Source organism: Macrotis lagotis, chromosome 7 (genome assembly GCF_037893015.1).
Source record: "Macrotis lagotis isolate mMagLag1 chromosome 7, bilby.v1.9.chrom.fasta, whole genome shotgun sequence".
Lineage (NCBI taxonomy): Eukaryota > Metazoa > Chordata > Mammalia > Peramelemorphia > Peramelidae > Macrotis > Macrotis lagotis.
The window spans coordinates 561959-584320 of NC_133664.1; the positions used below are offsets into that span (position 1 = coordinate 561959).

Genomic DNA, 22362 nt, shown 5'->3' on the forward strand with positions numbered 1-22362 from the left:
GACTAGCACAAAACAGTTACCGCCAAGAGGTGTGGATTTATTCCTACCAGCTTAGCCTGAAAAAGAGACAGGAGAGGCTCCCCTTTCCCTATCTTTGTTGCACAATTGAGGGGCCATGGGAATTGTTTCAGACTTGCATATGCCTTCAGACTCTGTCAGTACGCCCATTAGTTTTTTGTAGAACTCTTTGTTTGGGTTGGTTCCTTGAGAAGGGGTGGCAGAAAGAATTAGGGTGGAAATGCAGGTGATGTTAAAGATAGCCCAAAATGTATTTTTTAGTAAGGAAGTTGGCTTCTTAGGTGTCCATTGATAGCATCTAAAGGATGACGCAGAGAAATGCAACCTTTGAGTTTGAGGAACCTTTACTTGTTGAAGTTGTAAACAAAAAGAGAACAGTAGGTGGTGCTGGAAGAGGTTGCTGCTGACAGTGCCAGTGGGCAATCAGAGCTCTTTCTGTCCTGGAAGCCAAGTGAGGGCTGGGGGTGGGAGGTGAAGACAACAGGGCAGGGACACTTAGCTGGCAGTGCAGCTGCCCACACCAACTACCCATGCAGCTCCTGGAAGATGGGCACCCCCTTCCATGTTGCCTATATCTTGCTCACCTATACTATACCAGCTTCTTTAGGATGAACAATTCACAGTGAATTCGGTGTTAGTGAGAGTTGGAACTATGGTTACCCCTCAGACTTGACACTGTAGGGCTCTGTGGTATAGAGTGCCAATGAGCAACTTTCTGCCATAAATGGAGGCCACGCTACTGCCTTGCAATACGGAACCATTGTTGGCGTAGATTATGCTGACTGTCGGGGTCTCTGAAAGGATGTTTTGGATCCGAAGCACCTGCACAGAGAGGAGCACAGCCTGGTATCAACCCCTGCCCCTGCCCTGCCCTCAACCAGCATCAGCACCATCAGAATCGACCTCTGCCCATGAGGAGTCTCCCTGTATGAAACACTGGCTACCTCTTCATGCTCAATGTGCATCATGCTACACCACACAATCCTAGAAGGGTTGACCCCGCAGCACCATCCCATAAAGAAGGCTCTGACTGGAGGGCCACTGGCTGAATATTTTTCCCGAGGGGAATGAGGGGTTCTAGGGGCTTAGGTCAATAGGTTGGTCTATACCAGCAAGGAGAGAGAAGATGAGCCTCATCTTGGGCCGTTAAGGGACCTGCAGAGACAAGAACCCACCTGGGATGCAGGAGGGTTATTAGGGTCATAGATGAACACCTTCAGAACGTTGGGGTGACAGCCCACCCAGAGATCTCCCGTGGAAGGATCAATGGAAAGATTATCCACTACTGTGTCCAGGTGGAGCACCTATCAAAGAAAGATATGACCATGTCTCCCCAGGACACACATTGTCAGGTAAATCATATCATAGGACATTTCATCATCTCCCTTCTACCTGACTCCTGGGCTGAGCTACACATCCTCCTCCAGGATGTGGACATGAACTCACTTAGAGTAAATTTTTCTCATTGTGTCATGTAGGATGAAATGACAATGGCCATCAGCTCTTGAAAACAGGAACTCACTCTCTCCAGGTAAGCCTGACCTGTGGACTGGCTCAGTGTCCCACGAGATGGCTAGCCATCTTGAACCACCTTCCTAAGAATGTTTGAGCATGAAAACACAGACACAGAGACTCTACTTTTGTTCATCAGTTTTCCTTAGGGAAGAACTGGATTCCTGAGCTTTTTACCTTGGGAAAGCTCACTGGATGCACAGATTCAAGGCTATCAAGACCTTGGTCCAGAATTCAACCTCCCCCTAGGGTCAATACTGAATATGTGTGTGGGAGAGGGGAGAGGTCTGACTGACTTTGAGATATGTCAATGTGTCCACTAAGACAAGGCCTTCCCTGGACACAACCTTGTGGGATATGCAGCTGAAAAAAGAGGGATCGTCTTATCACCTTACCTTCATCTGAGTCAAGCTCCAATTGGCATGTTTTTCCATGACGTGGATTTCATGGGCAAAGCTATCTGCAACATAGATGTACCTTCACAAAAGGGACAGTTGTGTTAAAAGTGATGCATTCACATAAAGTCTTGATCTATATCTAGAGCTGGGGTCCTCAGCCTGGGATCCACTGGATAGCCAATAATTGAATGTCAATACAGTCGGTTTGATGGATTTTCTTTAGTGCACTTGAGGTCTCCGTGAGGCCCGAGATGCTGACAAGATGAAGATCACCTGAAGCCTCAACAGTTAGGCATGGTCTGCCCACTGACCACTATTGTTAATAGCTGTATTTCAAGAGTGGAACCTGAGGGCTCCTGGGGAATGCTGGGATCATGGCAAGGCAGGACTGGAACATGAAATCTTCTTACTAACTAGGAACAGCCCCCAAAACCTCCCTAGTGCCTAGAGGTTTAGAAAGCACTCTCCATGACCACCTTCTTGGACCCTCAAGACTGAAGGATAGGAAGCCTCAGAGGGGCCTCAAGGGCTTGGCAAGGCAGAGGTTGGCAAATATGTATTTGCTCTTAATTCCTTAATTCCTTCCTCTTATCTGAGCAGATCCTTCCCACCTGGATGAATGTACACTTTGTGACTGATGTCTCTTGTGACACTGAAAATGAAATTGCCCTTAGGACAGTTTTGTCTTGTGACAAAGAGTCAAAGTTTGCTGCAGGGAAAGAATCCCAACTCCAGAATCTGGAGACCTTAAAAGGCTGTGCCCTGTATGACCTTGGGCATCACTTCATCTCCTTGGTCTCAGTTTTCCTGCCTGATCAATAATGGGGGGTGGACTAACTGACTGTTGAGAACCCTTTCAACTCTAGACTTATGACCCCCCCTCCCAGAATCTCTGAAAAAGTGTAATTATAAAAAGAAAAGACCTTTAAAACCCAACCAAACCCTATGGATGTTAGGGAACTGGTCGTCTCCAGTGGCACCAGATGATGACCATGACTTCCTAGGAGTCTGAGCTCTCTAGGGCAGGGACCAACAGACCATACTTCTCATCTGATGACATGGTGATGCCGTTGGCCATATCAAAGCCCTCAGCCACCACACGGACACCCTCGGGGCTGTAGTAAATGACGTTTGTCCAGCGCAGGTTCAAGTAGATCTCCAGATACTTTAAGAAAATATCTGAGAAATATGGGCTGTTGGTGGCATAGAAATGCTCCGGGCCCACAGCGATGATATCATTCACACTGAAAGAAAGAGAAAAGTTAGACCAGGAAACCAAAACCTAGACCTTTCGCAGGGCAGGTTGCTATTCATCCCCAATAGCAACTGGTGTCAGGGACCAGAAGGAACCAACCCATGCCTCCAGCAAGGTCAGTTGGTTCAACATGTCCAAAGATTGGGACAAATGAGTTCAGAAAGAGAGTGGGACTGAGGGAGGGGATGAGTGTGGGGGAGGGGACAAGTGTGGGGGAGGGGACAAGGACCACATGAGCTCCAGGAGGAGAGGTTATAAAGGAAACTTTGCACCTTCCCCACTCCTAGCCTAGCAGAGGGTTGGAGTGCAGGAGATGTTCATGAAGTTTTGGGAAGGAATGGGGATTAGGAGGAAATTAAAAAGAAGTTACACAGTTGGGATATTCAAGATGTCTAGAGAAATGGGTATGCCAATGATTGTCTCTGAATTAGGGTGGTGCTATTCCTGGCCAAGGTCAGAGAGGAGCAGGACAATTGCTCACACAGGGAGACTTCTTTCTTCTGGCAATTTAAGGGGAGGAGCAGCCAAGCCCAGAGGGGCAGGTCTGCCCTGTGTCCAAAGTCAGCTTCCTGTGAGGTGGGCCTGGGCTAAGCACCAGAGTTCTGTCTCTTGAAAGCTATACCAGCTCTGAGAAGTGCCTGGGAGCCTGTTTCAATGGTCATGCTGGAATCATGGCCCAGTTGGGCTTCAGATGGCAGAAGTATATGTGGCTGTTGTCTATGATTCTAGAGTGGCTGCCCACCCATTTAGAGAGCACTGGCCACTGAGCACAGGAGGCTGTAGGGAAGAGAGTGCCATCTTGTCTCCTACCTCCCAGAAGCCTCAGGGAATCACCTAATTCCAACTGGAAGTTCTAGTTGTTTCCTCTGGAGCTTCTCATTATCAATGCTTTTCCAAACTGTGGTGCCCAGAGGTGGACATACTGTGCACCTTAGGGAGTGTCCACACAGAGATCATCAAGAGCTGTTTGCCAAATCTACACATGGATGAAGCAAAACAAGATGGTGGTACCTTGGGAGGAGCTCATGGTGGAGAGTTTTCAGATGTAAAAGAGAATTTTCTTCTTCTAAAAATTTAAAAATTTCCACTGTGCTCTTGAACTCAGGGTGATTTGCGACAAAGAGATACACGGTATCATCTGAAACAAAGACAAAGTATGGTGTCTCAGGGAAGACTTGATCACACGCCTTGGCCCTTGGTGCTGTGCTTCTGACCCTGGAACTCTGATATGTAAGAGGAACATCTGGAGGGCATCCCTCCAATATTGTCCTGGTTTTATGATGACTCGGTTATCCTGGCACAGTCTCCCCTCTCCACCTACAAGAATCAATGAACCCTCTCCTTCTCCCCCGAAGGTCCCAGGCCTCAGGGCTAATGTTACACCAGGAAGGCTTTGAAGAAGGCTGGGCTCTGACTGGGAACAGCTTGGGGAATTCACAGAAATCCCTGGGATGAATCCATCCTGAGTTGGAAGCTTCTCTGTGGTGTTGGTAGAGGTCAGCCTATGAATGGGTGTGAGATCTTCCCACTCCCCACTCCCCACTCCCTAGCTCCAGTTTGGGCATCAGCTGGTGCCAGAATCCTTCTTCTGTTCTTACCTTTGTCAATGAATGTGCTGATGCCATGGGGATTAAAGGATGCCAAGTCAAATCCCCGGCTGACTCTCAGTTCCAGAGCCCGGGAGCTCTCCTTGTTCAGATCCATCATTAGGATTCCTCCAGGCTTCTCTGGGGCAAAGCACTGCATCCAAGGAAACTTGAGGCCCTGGCACAAAACAGTTCCAAGCTCATGAGTCCTTGCTGGGTTGGACAGGACAAAGAGGCAGAGTTTTAAGCTACCAGGGGGCTGAAGGGTCGGAAGCCCTGCAGTCTATTCTCCACCACCCTTCTAGGGGAGTGGGAAGATATAGGGGATTGTTATGGGAAGACAGGGGAAGGACCCCCTGAAAATCCTGTCTCTTCAAGATGGTCCCTCCTATGCAGTCACTGGCCTGGAGGGGCTAGCTACCACCCTGGTCAGCAGAGGATCTGCCTAGGGTTGGGGCAGGTGGCAGCTATCTGAAGTAAAAAGGGGACAGATTGTGCTTGGCATAAAATAATACTTGGTGTTGGGGGGGTGGTGCTTCAAACATGTCAAAAATGCGTATTTTAGAAAAAAAACTGCCTCTGAACTGCAGATGCAATCCTGGAATGAGGCAGGCCCCAAGGGAGGGGGGGACCCAGCTTTAGGAAGTCAGAGAGATACACACACACTGAACTTCCATCCAGTCTGGCTACTTACCAGGAGGTGATCAGTCCCAGGCTCTGGCCCTGACCCACAGATTGCAATATTTCCCATCCTGACATGCTCAGAGAGATAGAGAAAAGACACTTACCACACTAAGGAAAGCCAAGCCATTGGGAAGTATGTCGATGTCTTCAGAACCTGCTTCTGGAAATAAAGGGAAACAGAGGCAGCTGTGGGTCTCAGTGCTCCAGGTGCCCCCAGATCAGGCCTGTGGAAACCTGAGCTGCCCTCTGGTCCTTGAAGCTGCTTAACCTGGGGGAAGGATAGAGCTAGGTCCCTCCAACTCTCTGAGGTTCTTGCCTGGAATTCTAGTGTGTCTTCTCTTTTGACTTCTAGCCCAGTTTTTGGGCCTGGGGCCTTCTGAGAGAGGCCCCAAGTGGAGGCCTAGGTCCCTGCTGGCATGTCAGTTCCTCTGCCCTTCCCAGAAACAAAGCAGAAACAGTAACTTGGGTACTTGGGTGGCCGCCCTGGGTCTGGGAAAGGAGCTGGCTGTGCCTAGATAAGGAGGCTCTACGATGGGCTCCTTCCCTTCTAGACTCAAGTTTCCCTCTTTCCCACTGTCTCCTGTGCCTTTGGAAGTGTTGGATAATGACAGATAATGGGAGCAGGGGAGAGGGAAGGCTGGTTGAGTGGTGGCTGGAAGAAGTTGGTTTTTAGAAAGAGGGGGCTGCCCCTCAGTAGTCTTCCTTGGGCACAAGCCTGCCCCTTTAGGCAGGGAACTCTTGGCTTTGTCCTGGATTTTGGTCCTAGTCCTCTGGCCTTCTACAGTGAGCATAGGGATAGAGGCATATGGTATCTGGGCCCTTCTGAGGCCTTGAACCAGCTTCTCAGGGCAAGAGAAATGGGGCAACATGATGTTGGGAAAGTGCTGCAACGGCAACCAGGAAAGAAGGTAAGTCAAGGGAAGCAGGGAGCCAGTGATTGCTGACAATCCAGTGCACATGGCCATCTGCTGGCCCTGGCCATTCTAGGATTTCCCAAAGCCATCATTGGGAGGGGGCACTCAGGATGAGGTGGGAGGAAGAGGGTTCTCATGCCACTCCATATGTGACCTCTGGCAAATCAACTGACCTTTCTGGTCCTCAGCTATCTCATCTGCCAAAACAGGGAGGTGCTGCCCCCCAAACTTCTTGGGCTGCTGGGAAGGTGGCTTAGCAGCCTGAGGGTGATGCAAAACTAAACTCAGGTGTGATATAGCCTTCAGTCAATCACCAGATTTTCATTATGTGAATGCTCACAAGGTGCGAGGGCTGTGAATCCAAAGATAAAAGGGAATAATTTGGACACATTCAAAGTTACATACAAGATGAGTCTGAAGAGCTTTTGGAAGAAGGACACAACAACTTGGGGGAAGCAGGGAAGGCTTGGAGAAGCAAGAGGTGCTGGACTTGAGTCCTGAAGGCAACCAAAGGCCCTAAAGGAGTGGGAAGGGACCAAGGATTGGAGTAAATTTGAACCAGGGCCAGCCAAAGTGAAGCCCAGAGATGGAATGGGAGTTGTTTGCTGGGTCTAGATTATAGAACAAATACAGTGGGGTGAAGTAGAAGATTGGGAAGGTAGGGAGGGACCAGGAAGAGATTTTGACACCAAGCAGAGGGTTTTTTCCCTATCTGATCTCAGTGGTAACAGGGAATCCTTGAACTCTTGGAGTAGAGAGAGGCGTGACTAACCAGACCTGGGCTTTGGCAGTTGGAGGCAGAGAGGCCGGGAAGAAGGCTATTATGGTAGGGGGTACTCAACAGAGAGATGACAGGACACTGACATAAGGTGGGGGTGTGTGAGCTGTAGACCTAGAAGTGGCCAGATCTGCAGGTGATGCAGGGAAGGAGAAGTGAACCTAGGGTCAGGGAAGATGGCGGTGCCCTGCACGGTCAAGCTGGAGGGGCCTGGATGGCTCTGTTTAGAGATGTGGAGTTGGAGATGCCTGTAGAGTATCCAGTTTGAAATGTCCCAAAGAAGGCTGGTGATGTGGGACTAGAGCCCAGCAGAGAGACTAGGGCTGGATACATGGGTCTGAACAACACCAGCATAGAGAATAACTGAGCACATTCAGTTCAGAACTGCTGAGAATGTGCAAGGCAGTGAAGAGAAGAGGACAAAGGGCTTGAGGAAGGAGTCTTGGGGCCTGCCCAGACTTAGCAGGTGTGGCTGGAGGAAGAGCCCTCCAAGGAGCCTGAGGAGAAGCTGGGCAGGTTAGAGGAAAGCCATGCGAGAGGGTGCACAGAAACCTAGAGAAAATAATGTCCAGAGAAGAGGATGGCTAACAGACCCCACAAGTGCAGAGGGGTCAAGATGAGGCAGCCAGAGCAAAGAAGAGATGACTAGTGGCTGGGAGGAGTCTGGGGTCAGCTGAGTGATGAGTGAGAGAAGGCTGGAGGCTTGGCCTCCAAAGAGGGGAGAGGCAGGGGCATAGCAAATGAGGATTTTGGAAAGGAAGGGAAGGGAAGATGCATTAATGGAGTGCCTATCAGGACTGTGCTCAGCACTTTACAATTATTCTCTCATTGGATCCTCACAACAACTCTGGGAGATAGGTGTTATTATCCTCATCTTAAAATTGAGGAAAGTGAGGTAGACAGAGGTTTTATGATTTGCCCAGGGTCACACAGTTAATAAGTGTCTGAAAATGGATTTGAACTCAGATCTTCCTGACTCCAGGCTCAGAATTTCTATACATTGTGACACCACCCAGCTAGCATCAGTGGTGCATGTTGAGGGGGCCACTTCACTATCAAAAACTTAAATTAAGTAGGCAATGGTGGGAGGTAATGTCAAGGGGCTATGGTTTCCATTGTTTGTTGGTGAAATATGAGGACTGGAGCCTCAGTTGGGGACCAGGATGAGGATCCATGGCAGGCTTAAGAAGAAGAAAGTTTGGGAAGAATAGGAGGGCTAAGTGATGGGGAAGCTGCCCTGCTGCTTTGAAGGCCCTGCTGAGAGAGGGTGTCACCCAGATCTCTGGCAGATCCAGTTTTAGGTCATCATCTTGGAACTCTCTTTGGCTGTAATGGGCAGAGGCTCAAGGTGGACAGAAATCCAGAGTTGCTGGCTGTCCAGGCCTGATGGGCAGTCGAGCAAAGGTGGAACAGTGAAAGGATCCAAATGAGGAGAGGAGAAGGATAAAGTGAGTAATGGAAGGCCTGGGGAAGAGCTCCACGCTCGGACACATCATGCTCAGTAGGTGCTGTCCTCACCCCTATTTTCCAAAAGAAGCCATGGTAAGGAGACATAAGATAAGTGGATAATGGTGGGTTCCGGAAGTCTCCCTTTATCACCCTGCCAAAATTAGAGAGAGTACATATTTTTTGTGAGTCAGAGTTTAGAGCATGGTGTCCAGAGGAGACAGGGTGGCACAGTGGAGAGAGAGCACGTGCTGTCCAGGCCCACTTCCCTGAGGGATGATGAGGGATTGGAGAGTGCCCTCCAAGCTCCAGACCCAGGATCCTTCTTACAGGCCATGCCCCAGTGCTCCACCCCAGAATACTAGGCAAGGGCCCCCAGGAGAGTATTAACACCTCAAGAGCAGGAATGGTGCCATTCATCCCTATGTATATGCAAAGTGCTCAAATGGCAAGTTAGCCTTCACCCACTCAGGCCATGCCAGGTGCTGGATGTCATAGTGAAGACAGAGGGTCTCACTCACCTCTCTGCTCACCAAATCCAGCCAACACAAAGGAGAGCCCCTGACTCAAGGGCAGCTGATCCCACAGGAACACAATGTGGAAGGGCTGATGGTCTAGCTGAACCCCTTGGATTCTGTAGTCAATAGCCAGTCATCAAAGAGAGAGAGAGTAACTGCTCTTCCACTCACGTACACAAGGTTCACAACAACCCACTACCAAGCCTTGCCTTGAAAACCACCAGAAACAAGTGGACTTCTGGCCTGCTGCTGCCCTCATTCCATTTTCAGAGATCTCTCTAATTGTTAGAAAGTCAAAGCCCAATTTGCCCCCAGATCTGCATCCTGTAACTTCTCCCTCCTGTTCCTGGCTCTGCCCTCTGGAGCTAAACAAAAGAAAGATATGCCCTTTGCACACTTCAGGGCAGCAACTGAGTCATTGCTGGTCTTTTTTCCAGGCTAAATGTCCTCATTAATTCTTCCTCCTGAAGTCTTTCATGATTGTCTTCCTCTGGGTACTCGCACCCCCCCTCCCTTCTGTGACCCATTTAAGAAGCATTTACTGCTAAATGGCAGAGACAACAGAGAGGAGAGTGTGGCCAAGTCCAGACTAAGGCTTTCACTATTAAGCTGTCCTCTCCTGACTCTCTCCAACCTAGCTCTGACCCAGGCAGTGGATAACATGATGCTGCCTCATTTTTAGGATGCTCTTCATAAGGAAGTAAAATTTGGAGCCTTGGCAGTAACAGAATTCTTAGTTATGGAATACTCATTACTAATTAGGTCTTTTCTCTTGGAAGCGTGCCCGGCTTGGCCCCAACAAAGTTGTTCCGGGTTATAGTGAATAGGACTCTTTCATCCCTTTCCAGATTTGCTAAGTGAATCGAACAATTGTGAATTTCCCAACTTTTAATACTGCAGTAATGACAGACCTACCACAATAGAGTTGGGCTGAGATCAGGAGAGGTTAAAAACAGTGTTAACTCTAGGCTTGACTATGCCCCTGGTAATTCCACATTCCTCCAGAGACTTGGCAAAAGATCAGTTCCCAAAATGTATGAACCCAAAGAGAATCTAGAAGACCTCACCTATACTAAACTCATAGGGAAAAAAGCCAGTTGTGTTTCAGAGGGTGGTGGAAGGTGTGGACACCCTGTCCTTCATACATACCTACACCCTTGATCAAGTGGCAGTTGGGAAGGTCAACAGGTTCAACTTCTTTGGAGGTATTAAGGCGATTCCTATGAATGTAAATGGGCACATCAGCTAATGGCGCTTCACCTAAAGACTCTTGTGCCAAGTAGAACTATGTTCCCAGTACTGCCCACCAAGGATTAAGCCATGCCCATATCCTCTGAAGTTCTCCTGATGTGCCACAGGTAAATAGAGTCTATGACAAGCTATGGGGTGGGGGGGAGGTAATGGGGAGGGAGAGCTAGTTCAGAAAATACTCACCCCTAAATTCAATTCAGCCAATATTTATTGAGGGTTACTGTATTCAGCATCAACCCTCCTCCCCTCACCCCCCAGAAAGGGAACAGGTGCGTCAGAAAGACCAAGGGAAGGATCAGACAAAACTATAAGGTACGGGCACATGTCAGGGAGCTGCCTACCTTCTCTCCTAGTTTCCCCCTCCTTCTGATCCCTCTGAATGTGAATGAATAATACAAGCCCAACTTGGTGGCAGATTTTCACCTGTCCTCTCCAGCCCAGCCCAGTCTCAGCACCTCTGCTGAAACACCAGCAGCTTCCCTGATTGTGGGGGGAACAATATAAATGGAGCTATCTACTGGTTGTCCCAAGTTCTGGAGTAGAGACTTAGCAAGGGTCCCTCAGCTATAACAGAGCTGGGGCCCAGACATCCTGGTAAACCTTAGCACTTAACGCTTTTTCTTGGGACAAGGATCACATCACGTAAAGATGGACATGGTGGAAGGCCTGGACGGACTGCTCAAGAGGGTACATTCCCAAAGGTCCATGATGGACAAAGATGGTACAAGTCAGTCCCCTGGACAGTCCCCTGGCAGCCTGCAAGTCCAAGCTTCTCCCAGGCTCCCAGGACATCTGCCTGGCTGATGGGACACCAGAGGCAGTGCTTCAGTTGAATCATTTCCTATCCTGACACACCACCACTCCACAGGTGCCGCCAGAGGAGGCTGCAGAATGTTGGATGGAGGACTCCGGGGTGGGGTGGTGCCACAGCCAGGCCCCAGAAGGAGCCCTTCATGCTCTTGGGGAGAGCCATCAACATCCCTGAACTTCTCCACCTTCCTGCCTGGCCCAGGCTGTGTGTGTTTGTGTGTGTGTGTGTGTGTGTGTGTGTGTGTGTGTGTGTGTGTGTGTGTGTATGGGGGGTGTTCTGGTATACCCTGTGGACTTACATGGAAGAAAGAAAACAAGTATTTATTAAATGCCTACTGCATGCCAAGCACTTTATAAATATTTCTCATTTGATTCTCCTATCAAGCCTGGGAAGAAGGTGCTATTATTATCTGAATTTTGCAGATGAAAAAACTGAGGCAGACAGTTGAGTGACTTGCCAGGGTTACACAATTAGTAAATACCCGAGGCTACATTTGAACTCATGTCTTCCTGACTTCAGGGCAGCTAGGTGTCAAAGTGGCTAAAAGGATGGGCCTGCAGTGAGGAAAACTCATCTTCCTGACTTCCAATCTGGCCTCAGACCCTGTCTAGTTGTGTCTGATCAAGTCACTTCATCCTATTTGCCTCAGTTGCGTCATCTGTAAAATGAAGGAAAAGGCAAACCGCTCCAGTTATATTGCAGAGATAACCCCAGCAAGGGTCACGAAGAGTCAGACACAGCTGAACAACTGACTTCCTGACGCCAAGTCTGGCATTCTATCACAAACCTCATTCCAATAACCAGGTGCCGTCAGGGGCTACGCTGGCCCCATATCTCATATCCTGCCTGCTTGCCCGCAGATCCCTTCGACTGACCCACTTGGGAGCCACTCCAAATTCAAATGGGGGAAGGTCCCCAAGGATGGTTCTGTATTAGGATGGCGGGATGTGCTTGGGAGCTCATATCCGGATGTGGATATGGATGGGGCGGTATGACTGCAGGCCCATGCCAGTCCTTTCCTGCTTCCACAGTGGCCCCAGGACAGACAGAGAAGGAAGAACATCCCTGGGCCCCTTGGAAGAGAAGGTAAAATAGGGAGCCCAGGACAACTCCTTTGGCTTCACAGGGTCCAAGTCTGGGCCAGCGTTGAGAAGACACCATTTGGGGTCATCCCTAGGGTTCCATTTGATAGGTTGAGCCCTTCCTGGGTTCACATCCTGCTCTTACTGGGTCAATCTCTGGGGCTTCTGAATCTGGATAAAAGTGAGGCCAGTGAAACTGCAAAGTTGTAGCCAGAAAAATTGCAGATCCCAGGTGGAGGCGGGATTTGAGAAACCATCAAGCCCAACCTCATGTCACAGAGAAGGAAAGTGAGACCTGAAAGACCACAGGCTCCTAGCCCTGGGGCTGAGAGAAGGGCAGCGTCTGGGCTAGCAGAGGGTCTGCAAGAGACGGCCAAAGGCCTTGGACCTTTCAAGAACGGGCCCAGAACCTTCAGCCTCATGTTAAGGCTGAGGAAAGCGGCTGGGGCCAGAGAAGAAGGAAGCTAGCCACGGTCTGGCTGAGACATGGGAAAGGCCTGGCCCAAGAAGCCAGGCAGAATCCTAGGCTCTCTCTCCTCCTGTCCCATTGCAGGAAGCAGCGTGTAATGGGCTTCACTTTGGGAGGGGGCTCTCCGGCCCCCAATGACCACCATCAGTGAGGCATGTTTAAAACCTGGGGCCTGAGGGAAGTGAAACCAGAGCCGGGGTTAGGGCTGGGGGGTGAGGCTGCTGCCAGCTGTGGGGGCGCCAGGAGAGTGCGGGGTGTTCCACCCCAGCCCCTAGAGAAATCGTGGGGCCAGGAGCTTGTGCCCCAGCCAGAAGCGCCACAGATGGGGGGGAGAATGAGGGGGGAAGGGGAAAGAGCGATCTGGAGAGGCCAAGTGCCAAGTGCCCGCTGGGAGTGTGGGTGGGGTGGAGGGGCACCGGAGCAGCCTGGCGGGAGCCTCAGGGGCCCTTTCCTTCCCGGGGACGGAGCCCGCGGGCCAACGCGGCCAGAGTCCGGCCCGGGGCCACCCAGACCGCCGGATCCTCGGCCCGCGCCCCGCCCGGCCCTCTGGGGGGGAGAAGACTCCAGGCCCCCCGCGCCCCCCGCGCCCCCCGCCCGCCCTCTGGGGGGGGAGAAGACTCCAGGCCCCCGCGCCCCCCGCGCCCCCCGCGCCCCCCGCGCCCCCCCGCAGGCCCCCGCGCCCTCCGCGCCCCCCGCCCGGCCCTCTGGGGGGGAGAAGACTCCAGGCCCCCCGCGCCCCCCAGGTCCCCGCCCCCGCGCCCCCCCGCGCGGCCCTCTGGGGGGGGAGAAGACTCCAGGCCCCCAGGCCCCCCGCGCCCCCCGCGCCCCCGCGTCCCCCCCGCGCCCCCCGCGCCCCCCGCGCCCCCCGCGCCCCCCGCTCTCACCTCAGCGCCAGGAACCTCTCGCCCAGCAGCGCCAGAGCCAAGCCCAGCGCGGTGACAGCCACCAGGCGCGCCATGGCCGCTGCTGCCCCGGGCCCCCGCCCCGCCCGGACCCCTCCCCTGCCCGGACCCCGCCCCCGCCCGGACCCCTCCCCTGCCCGGACCCCGCCGCCTGCCCGGACGCCCGGACCCCCCTGCCCGGACCCCGCCCCTGCCCGGACCCCGCCCCGCCATGACCCCGCCCCTGCCCGGACCCCGCCCCGCCCAGGCTGGGCTGCTCCCAGGACCCTCCTGGAGGCGGGGTCCCGGCCCCCGGCCCCACCCTCCCCGGGCTCCCGCACCCTCCCTTTTCTCCGCCCCCATGTCCCCCTCCCTCGGCGGCCCCACCCGGCCACCCCGGTTCCTCCCTCCCCCCCCCCCAGTTCCCTGCCTCCCCCTCTCTCCCGCGGAGCCCGTGGCACCAACCCTGGAATTGCCCCCGGGATCTTGTCCTCCAAGGGGGCCCCTGGCTGCAGGGAGGGCGGGATGGGGGGGGCTTCCTGTCTGGGGCGGGAGTCACTTTGGGTTTAAAAAAAACAGTTTCGGGGCGGCTAGGTGGCGCAGTGGATAGAGCACCAGCTCTGGAGTCAGGAGGACCTGGGTTCAAATTTGACTTCAGACACTTCATAATGACCTAGCTGTGTGGCCTTGGGCAAGTCACTTAACCCCATTGCCTTGCAAAAAAAAAGTTTGTTAGATTGGAATGAGTTGCATGACACCCCCCCCCCCACCACCACCAATGCTGGGATTTCCATTAGACCTATCTCGGCCTTTTCCACCTTGATCTGAGCTGCTCTGGGCAGACACCGCCCCCTCCCCCTTCCCTCCAAGAGACTGTAGTTTCCTATGACCTTTTCGTTGCAATTTCGGGAATGATGAACCCGGATCTGCCAAATGGCCCAGGTGACCTTCAGTGGAGATGACTAGAAACCCTCCACCTAGCTTCTGATCCTGCAGGCCTGGTTTCTGGGCCCAAGTGGGCTTCTCCAGCCAGGTGGGACTGGACTTGTGGCCTTCACTTCCATAAACCCCACACCCGGCTCCTTAAACACCCAAGTGAACCCAATCCAAAAGCCCAGAGGTGTGAAGCTCTCTCCGGATTGGTGGAGATGAATGGTGTGAATGGTGTGAGGGATGAGGCAGGAGGATGAAAGGGGAGAAAGGGTGGCAGAGAGAGAAACCGGAAAAGTAAACTCCACCAAGACCACGGCAGGAGAAGAGCTGGTCTATCATGCTTCTCTCCCCAGTTTGCACCATTGAGTATTTTAGGGAACTCCTCTTTGGGTGAGAGCCTGGCACCGCTGTCTAGGTGAAGCCAAGTTGCCTTACTTCTAAAGGGAGAAGTTTGCCTTTTCTAGTATTATATATATATATATATATTCTTTCTTAGGGGTCTCTCATCTGCACCCCACATCCCCAACCACTATTCCTATCCCCTCCATATTAACAGAAGGATTCTGTTCTGCCTTGGTAGCATCTCTCTGTGGAGAGCACAATGTCACCAAGCCACTGTACGAAGGTGGAGGGAGAAGAGGTTGGAGATTTGCCCCTTGGAGTTTCAGGTGAGGGAGCTCAGTCATTTTAAGAATACAGTGACCTTGGAGGGAATTCCTGGAGCCATCTCTGGGGGTCCTTTGCTCCCGGGCCAGTCCTCTGGGGCCTGGTGGGAAATTGTCTTTCTGGGTCAGCTTTGTTTCAGATACAGTTGGGAAGTCACCTATATTCTCTCATTGTTTTGCATTGTTTTCTTTCATTTTTCTCTTCAATGAAAGAATTTATTTTTAGAGTCCTAGAGAATTTGGGTCTCTGCTGGAATTTGTTAATGCGGTTTATTTTGCTAATTGTTTTTGTTTGGAGATGCCTCCGACCTCGGGAAAGCTCTATGCTTTTCAGTTGCTCGTGCCCATCCTCTCTAGAGATCACTCCCCACTAGCCCCCGTTTAATGCACAAACACTGGACTAAAATTCTGAGCTAAGCAAGGCAACGGTACAGCAAAAGACTTGTATTCCAATTCCAGCAATCAGGAGTCATTATCTACAATGGATCCGGGGATCAACTTCTAGTAAGGAGTTGTCTATGGGTTAGTATCACTCTCTCTATCTCAGCAGCTGCAGCACCTGGAGGCCTCACAGTAGTCTGAAGCTGGCTTCAGAGATCTCAGGACCTTGGGAGAAATCTGGGACCTTCTCTCTTGCTTGAGCAGAGTTCTCTTGCCTGCAGTGGGAAGGCTCCTTCCCCCTGTATTGTCTGGCATATTCTGGCATATTCTCTTCTCTGTGCACTTTCTTTGAATTCTGCTTGGCTATGGACTTGGAGAAATGGGGTTCTTGACTGTCTTCCATGTGTTTGTTGTGAAATTAGCATTTGGTGGAAAGGGAAGCAAACCTTGGATATAAGCTTGGAATTCTCAATTATGAACAATATCTGCAAAGTTTACTTGAACTTGAAATACACATCCCCTACACCAATGATATTTAAGGGAGCAGATAGAATTCTGGCTTGGCACCCTTTCTTGCAGAGGAGAACAAAGTGACCTCCAGCCCCAACCTTTTTTACTTTTTCTCCAAGCAAGAAGTAATATCTCTTCTGGAGAAATGTGGGAAGAGAAGAATCTAGGGATATTTATTCTTCCTCCTTTTGAGTGACACAATGACACTCTCATGCAATATGTCAGGGACAGCCCTTATAACAGAGGAGCCTTACTATACCCATTTTACAGAGGAGGAAAATGAAGTCAGTAGTACCCGTGATTTGCCCAGTGATGTACAAATAGTGAATGTTTGAGAATGGATTTGAAGACATGGACTAAAGGGGAATTAAGCCCAAGAAGTTATATAGGTACTTAAGAATGACATTCCAAAGACACAAAGAAAATCAATTCAGCTGGGGAGAAATTTGCCTAATTTACAGTTGACACCAAGTGGGCAGTGAGATAACACAGAATGTGAGAGTGAGAATCCAAAGCAGCTTAGAACAGGGGTCCTGGAGATCTGTCCCTTGCTCTCAGACTGCCAGTCAGCTAGGAGTGGCTTTACATTGTTTGTTTAGGTTTTTGCCAGGCAACAGGGTTAAGTGGCTTGCCCAAGGCCACACAGATAGGTCATTATTAAGTTTCTGAGGCAGGATTTGAACTCAGGCACTCCTGACTCCAGGGCCGATGCTCTATCCACTGCACCACCTAGCCACCCCCTGGTTTTACATTTTTAAGTAAAGCTTGTGTTTTGGTTGAACTGCAGAAAAACAGACATTGGGCCAGATTTGATCCCTATGGTTAGTTGTCCCTTGGCCTGGCATCTATAGTGAGCTGAATCCAATAAGATAAAATGGAAAGTCTTAGGTTCTCCTTAAAAAACAAACAAAATATCATCTCTGAAAGTAATACAACAATGATGGTGAAGCTAAATACCCATTCACCTGAGAGAGATCTGAAGCATTTGTGGGTCCCAAGAGGATGATGTGGTTGTGGTTGCAAAGAATGCAAAATGGGATCTTAGGTTGCACTGATACTGGTCCTGCCCACAGTTCTAGGGAGACCTCATTTTCTTTCAATATCAGGGTCTTTACTGGTGAGTCCCATCTTCTCATTATGAGACTAAAGTATTTAAACTCCAGTTTCTGTATCGGAACTGAATTAATTATTTTAATTTCTTTAAGTATTGACTTATTTAGGGGTGGCTAGGTGGTGCAGTGGATAGAGCACTGGCCCTGCAGTCAGGAGTGCCTGAGTTCAAATCTGACCTCAGTCACTTAATAATGACCTAGCTGTGTGGCCTTGGGCAAGCCACTTAACCCTACTGCCTTGCAAAAAACAAAAATTATTGACTTATTTGATCTTGTCATCCAGAGGATTTTCAAAAGTCGTCTCCATGAGCACAATTCAAAAGCATCAGTTCTGTGCCTGTCGACTTGCCTTATATCCAATTCTCACAGTCCATCCTTGTAACTGGAAAAACCAGAGCTTTGACTATCCGGACCTTTGTCAACAAGGTGACACTTCTCTTTAGAAGACTATCCCGATTTGCCACGGCTTTCCTTCCAAGGAGCAAGGATCTTTCCGTTTCCTGGCTGCAGTTGCTGTCTGCAGTGACTTTTGAGCCCAAGAATAGAAAATCTGACACTGCTTCTATTTGCTGGGATGTAAGGGGAGCAGTTGCCAAGATCTTTGTTTTTTTTAATGTTAACCTTCAAGTCAGTTTTTACACCCTCATCAAAGAGGCTTCTTAGTTCTTCACTTTCTGTCTTCAGAGTGGCATCATCTGCATGGCCAAGAGTGTTGCTATTTCTTCCAGCACCATTAATCCCAGGTTTGCTTCCAGGTGTTTCTCTACTCTGCAAATAAGTTAAACAGATAAGGCGATATGAGTCAGCCCTGTACTTCAGCCCCAATCTTAAACCGACCTTCCATGGCCAGTTCTCACTCTGGCCCCCTGGCTCCCACACATGTTGTTCAGTAGGCAACTAATGGTCTGGTGTTCCCATTTCCTAGAAGACATATTGTTTGTAATATACACACAAAGGCTTTATTGTAGTCAATGAAGCAGACAAATGGCCAGAGAGCGCTACTGATCAATTGATATAGGTGGATAGATAGATAGATAGTAGTGTTAGATCAATCAGTAAGTAGGTAGGTAGGCCGGCAGATGGCTGGACACAGACAGACAGACAGACAGACAGAGCAATAATAGACAGCGATAGATCAGTTAGTAGATAGTATTGCCATATTTTCCACTGGACCCCGGTGAGGAGGGCTGGACAAGTCAAGGATGCAACTGACAGAATTTGTTATCGGCACCTTGAACTGTTCTCTCACAGTATGCCCTTGAGGGCTGAACAAGCTATAAAACACTCTATCCCAGACTGATAAACTGTTTGTGCATTTGGGCCCCTTGGAGACAAAAGTGGAGCATCAGATCCTCATGGTCTAGTAGTTCCCCCACCCCCACCCCTTTTGCTTTTCTCCTCTCCAGGATGGGGTTAACTCTTTGTCACCTCTCTGGTTCTCTTCCTCTTTCCATACCACTCTCATTTGGGAAGAAGATTACCTTCCACTCTTCCCCTCCTCCCTCATCATAATTTAGATATATCCAAGTTTCTGTCTGAATTGTGAACTCCTTTGAACTTGGTTTAAGTACACCACATAGGCCACTAATTCTCCTGTAATGAATCCAGTTTCAACTCATGTCTCATGAACTTATGACTGGTTTTTTGTTTTTTTGGTTAATAATTGTTATGTAGGTAGGTAGATGGAGGGATGGAATGATAGACTGATAGACAGTCATAGAGAATTCCTTGGCAGGTAGATGGAAGGATGGACAGAGAGTTAGTCAGATGGACACGAGGATGACAGATAGAGCAATTATTATGCACTTACTATGAACCAGGCCCTATGCTTAGTGTTGGTGATACCAATAAAAGTCCAAACAGCTGACATTCTCTACCTTTACAGAACCTCAAGGAAAAGATGACCTAGAAAATTGGTAGTGGGCAGAGCCAAGATGGCGACAAGAAGGGATCAAGTCTTAGGCGCTCTCTGATAAAACGTGAAACTAAGGACTCTAACTAAACTTTCTAGAGACAGAACCCACAGAGGGACCCATTGAGGCAGATCTCCTATTCAAGATAACCTGGAAAAGAGCAGAAAGGCTCTGATCCCCAGGGTTGGAGGGGGGAAAGAACTTCAGCCTCCCGGAGGCAGCCCCAGGGCATGGGAGCCGCAGCTCACAGCAGGGGGGAGTTTCCTGAGCTGCAGCCTGGGGAGCACCGGGCACAAAGTGGGGGAACAGCTGGGGACCTCTGCCAGAGCAAGCACGTGGAGCCCAGCCTTCAGGGCACACAGCGAGAAGCTTGGTCTTTCCTCTGCCCAGACCCAGAAACAGAAGCAGGCAGAGCGGGTAAGCAGGAGCCCCCAGGACATGAGCCCATTGAGCTGAGGGAGGGGAGTGAAGAGAGACTGCAGAGCTCTGTCCTCTGCCTCTGGAACAGGACTCTGGGGCTCTGACCACATTCAGATCCTGATGGCAGTCTAGACCCCCCCCATAGAACAGCAGGGCCCCCCACACCTCAGCCCTGTGGCAGAGGGGGGCGCTTATGGTCATTCACAGACCAGGAGGGAGGACAGAGCCTCACACACTGAGACCCTTGTGGGAGTGTCCCAAAAGCTCAGGAAGCACCCCAAAACCAGGCTCAGGCTGGGAAAATGAGCAAGCAGAGAAATAAAAGGAAGACCATTGAGAAATATTTTGCATATGAGCCCAAGAAGGATCAAAATACTCAGTCTGAAGATGAGGAGGTACAAGCTCCTGCATCTAAAGACTCCAAGAAAAACAGAAATTGGGCTCAGGCTATGACAGAGCTCAAAAAAGACTTTGAAAAATCAAATGAAGGAGTTGGAAGAAAAACTGGGAAAACAAAGGAGAGAGATCCAGGAAAAACATGAAAATGAAGTCAGCAGCTTAGTCAAGGAAATCCAAAAAAATTCTATAGAAAACAGCATGCTAAAAACCAGCTTAGGTCAAATGGATAAAACAGTTCAAAAAGTTATTGAGGAGAAGAATGCCTTAAAAAGCAAAATTGGCCAGATGGAAAAAGAGATAAGAAAACTCTCTGAGGAGAACAAATCCTTCAGACAAAGAATAGAATTCAGGGAGATTGATGAATTTACCAGAAATCAGGAATCAATACTTCAAAACCAAAACAATGAAAAATTAGAAGAAAATGTGAAATATCTCATTGAAAAAACTGATATGGAAAACAGACTTAGGAAAGATAATTTAAAAATTATTGGAATACCTGAAAGTCATGATCAGGAAAAGAGCCTTGACATCATTTTCAAAGAATTACTACAGGAAAATTGCCCTGATATTCTAGAAGCAGAGGGCAAAATAGAAATGGAGAGAATCCACCGATCCCCCTGAGAAAGAGTTCCCAAAAAACCAACCCCTAGGACTATTATAGCCAAGTTCCAGAACTCCCAAGTCAAAGAGAAAATACTACAAGCAGCCAGAAGGACACAGTTCAAATATCATGGAGCTGCAGTCAGGATCACACAGGACTTAGCAGCAACTACATTGGAAGCTCGTAGGGCTTGGAATATAATATACCGGAAGGCAAAAGAGCTTAGAATGCAGCCAAGAATGAACTACCCAGCAAGGCTGAATGTCCTCTTCCAGGGAAAAAGATGGACTTTCAATGAACCAGGGGAATTTCAAATGTTCCTTCTGGAATGGCCAGAGCTGAACAGAAGGTTTGATCTTCAGATACAGGACTCAGGTGAAGCACGGAGATTGGAGGAGAGCGTGGAAATATGAGGGACTTAATGATGATGAACTGCATGTATTCCTGCATAGAAAAGTGACACTGATAATACTCATATGAACCTCCTCAGTTAATAGAGCAGGTAGAGGGAGCTTTTATAGTTGAAGCACAGGAGAAAGCTGAATTCGAAGATAAAATATGGTGTAAAAATGGAGTCAATACAAAAAAAGGGAAATATAATGGGAGAAAGAAAAAGGAGAGGGGGGAATAGGCCAAGATATTTCATATAATAAGATTTTTTTATTATTACAATGAGCTATTGCAATGATATGGAAGGGGAGAGGCAAGGGGGAATGAGGGAACCTTTGCTCTCATCAGAGATCGCTAGGAGAGGAAACAGCAAATATACTCAATAGGGTATAGGCATCTGGAGTAAGGAGGGGGGAGCAGGGGGAAGGGTTGGGGATGTGAATAAAGGAGGAGAGGATGGACCATGGGGGGTCAGATATAACACATTTTCTTTTTTACTTCTTGCAAGTGGCTGGGATTGGATGGTCTGTCCAGGACCATAGGGCCAGGTGGATTCTGGGCCTAAGGGGTGGTATGGGGACTCAGGGCTTCTTGGCCCCAAGATCAGGGATCTGTCTGCTGCGCCACTCTGCAACCCTACAGCAGAGTCAGAGTGAAAGGAGAGAGAAAATAGAGTACATGGTGGTGGAGAAATAAGAAAGGAGGGAGTTGTGATCAGCAATGGCAACATTGGAAAAATATGGAAGTAACTTTTGCGATGGACTTACCATAAAGAATGTGATCCACCCGCAACAGAGGTGTTGGTGTTGGAACAAAGACTGAAGCACATTTTTTATTATTATTATTTGGGAGAGGGTGCAGGGCAAATGGGGCTGGGTGGCCTGCCTGGGGTCACATAACAGGGTGATCTTTGGGTGTCTGAGGCCGGATTTGGACCCGGGTGTTCCTGACTCAAGGGCCACTGCTCTGTCTGCCACCCAGCCACCCCTACTATTATTACTATTTTATTTTATTTTGGATCTTTTTTTTTCTTCTTTTAGGTTTTTTACAGGGCAGTGGGGATAGGGTGGCTTGCATGTCACACGGCTGGGTGATTGTTGGGTCTACGGGGATGGATGTGGGCTCGGGTGCTCGTGGCTCCAGGGCTGGTGCTTCGTCCATTGCGCCACCTGGCCATACCTACTATTATTAGTATTATTCTTTTTTAATTTTAATTTTTTTCTCTCCCCTTTACTTTATCTCCCAAGCAAGTCTATATTCATGGGGGGAGGAGTATTTTGTTTACTTTTAAACAAGAATATTTTATTAATGTAAAAAAACATTTGTACAAAATGAAAATTAAAAATAAAATTAAGAGATCAAGAAAAAAAAGAAAAGAAAATTGGTAGTGCATGGGGAAGGGAGGGGATAAATTCAGAGAGTCTAGAGTGGAACT

General features: G+C 49.5%; 1 protein-coding gene across 1 annotated transcript; it reads right to left on the minus strand.

The window, feature by feature from the left end:
* Nucleotides 1–344: 344 nt before the first annotated feature.
* LOC141494294 (serum paraoxonase/arylesterase 2-like) lies at nucleotides 345–13704 on the minus strand. The gene is made up of 9 exons (XM_074195355.1): nucleotides 13607–13704; nucleotides 10259–10329; nucleotides 5558–5613; nucleotides 4782–4947; nucleotides 4195–4321; nucleotides 2972–3172; nucleotides 1926–2007; nucleotides 1194–1322; nucleotides 345–840 (listed from the first exon to the last, which is right to left on the minus strand). Exons 1-9 carry the CDS (start codon nucleotides 13678–13680, stop codon nucleotides 682–684), a joined length of 1065 nt encoding a protein of 354 aa, XP_074051456.1. The 5' UTR covers nucleotides 13681–13704; the 3' UTR covers nucleotides 345–681.
* Nucleotides 13705–22362: the final 8658 nt, after the last annotated feature.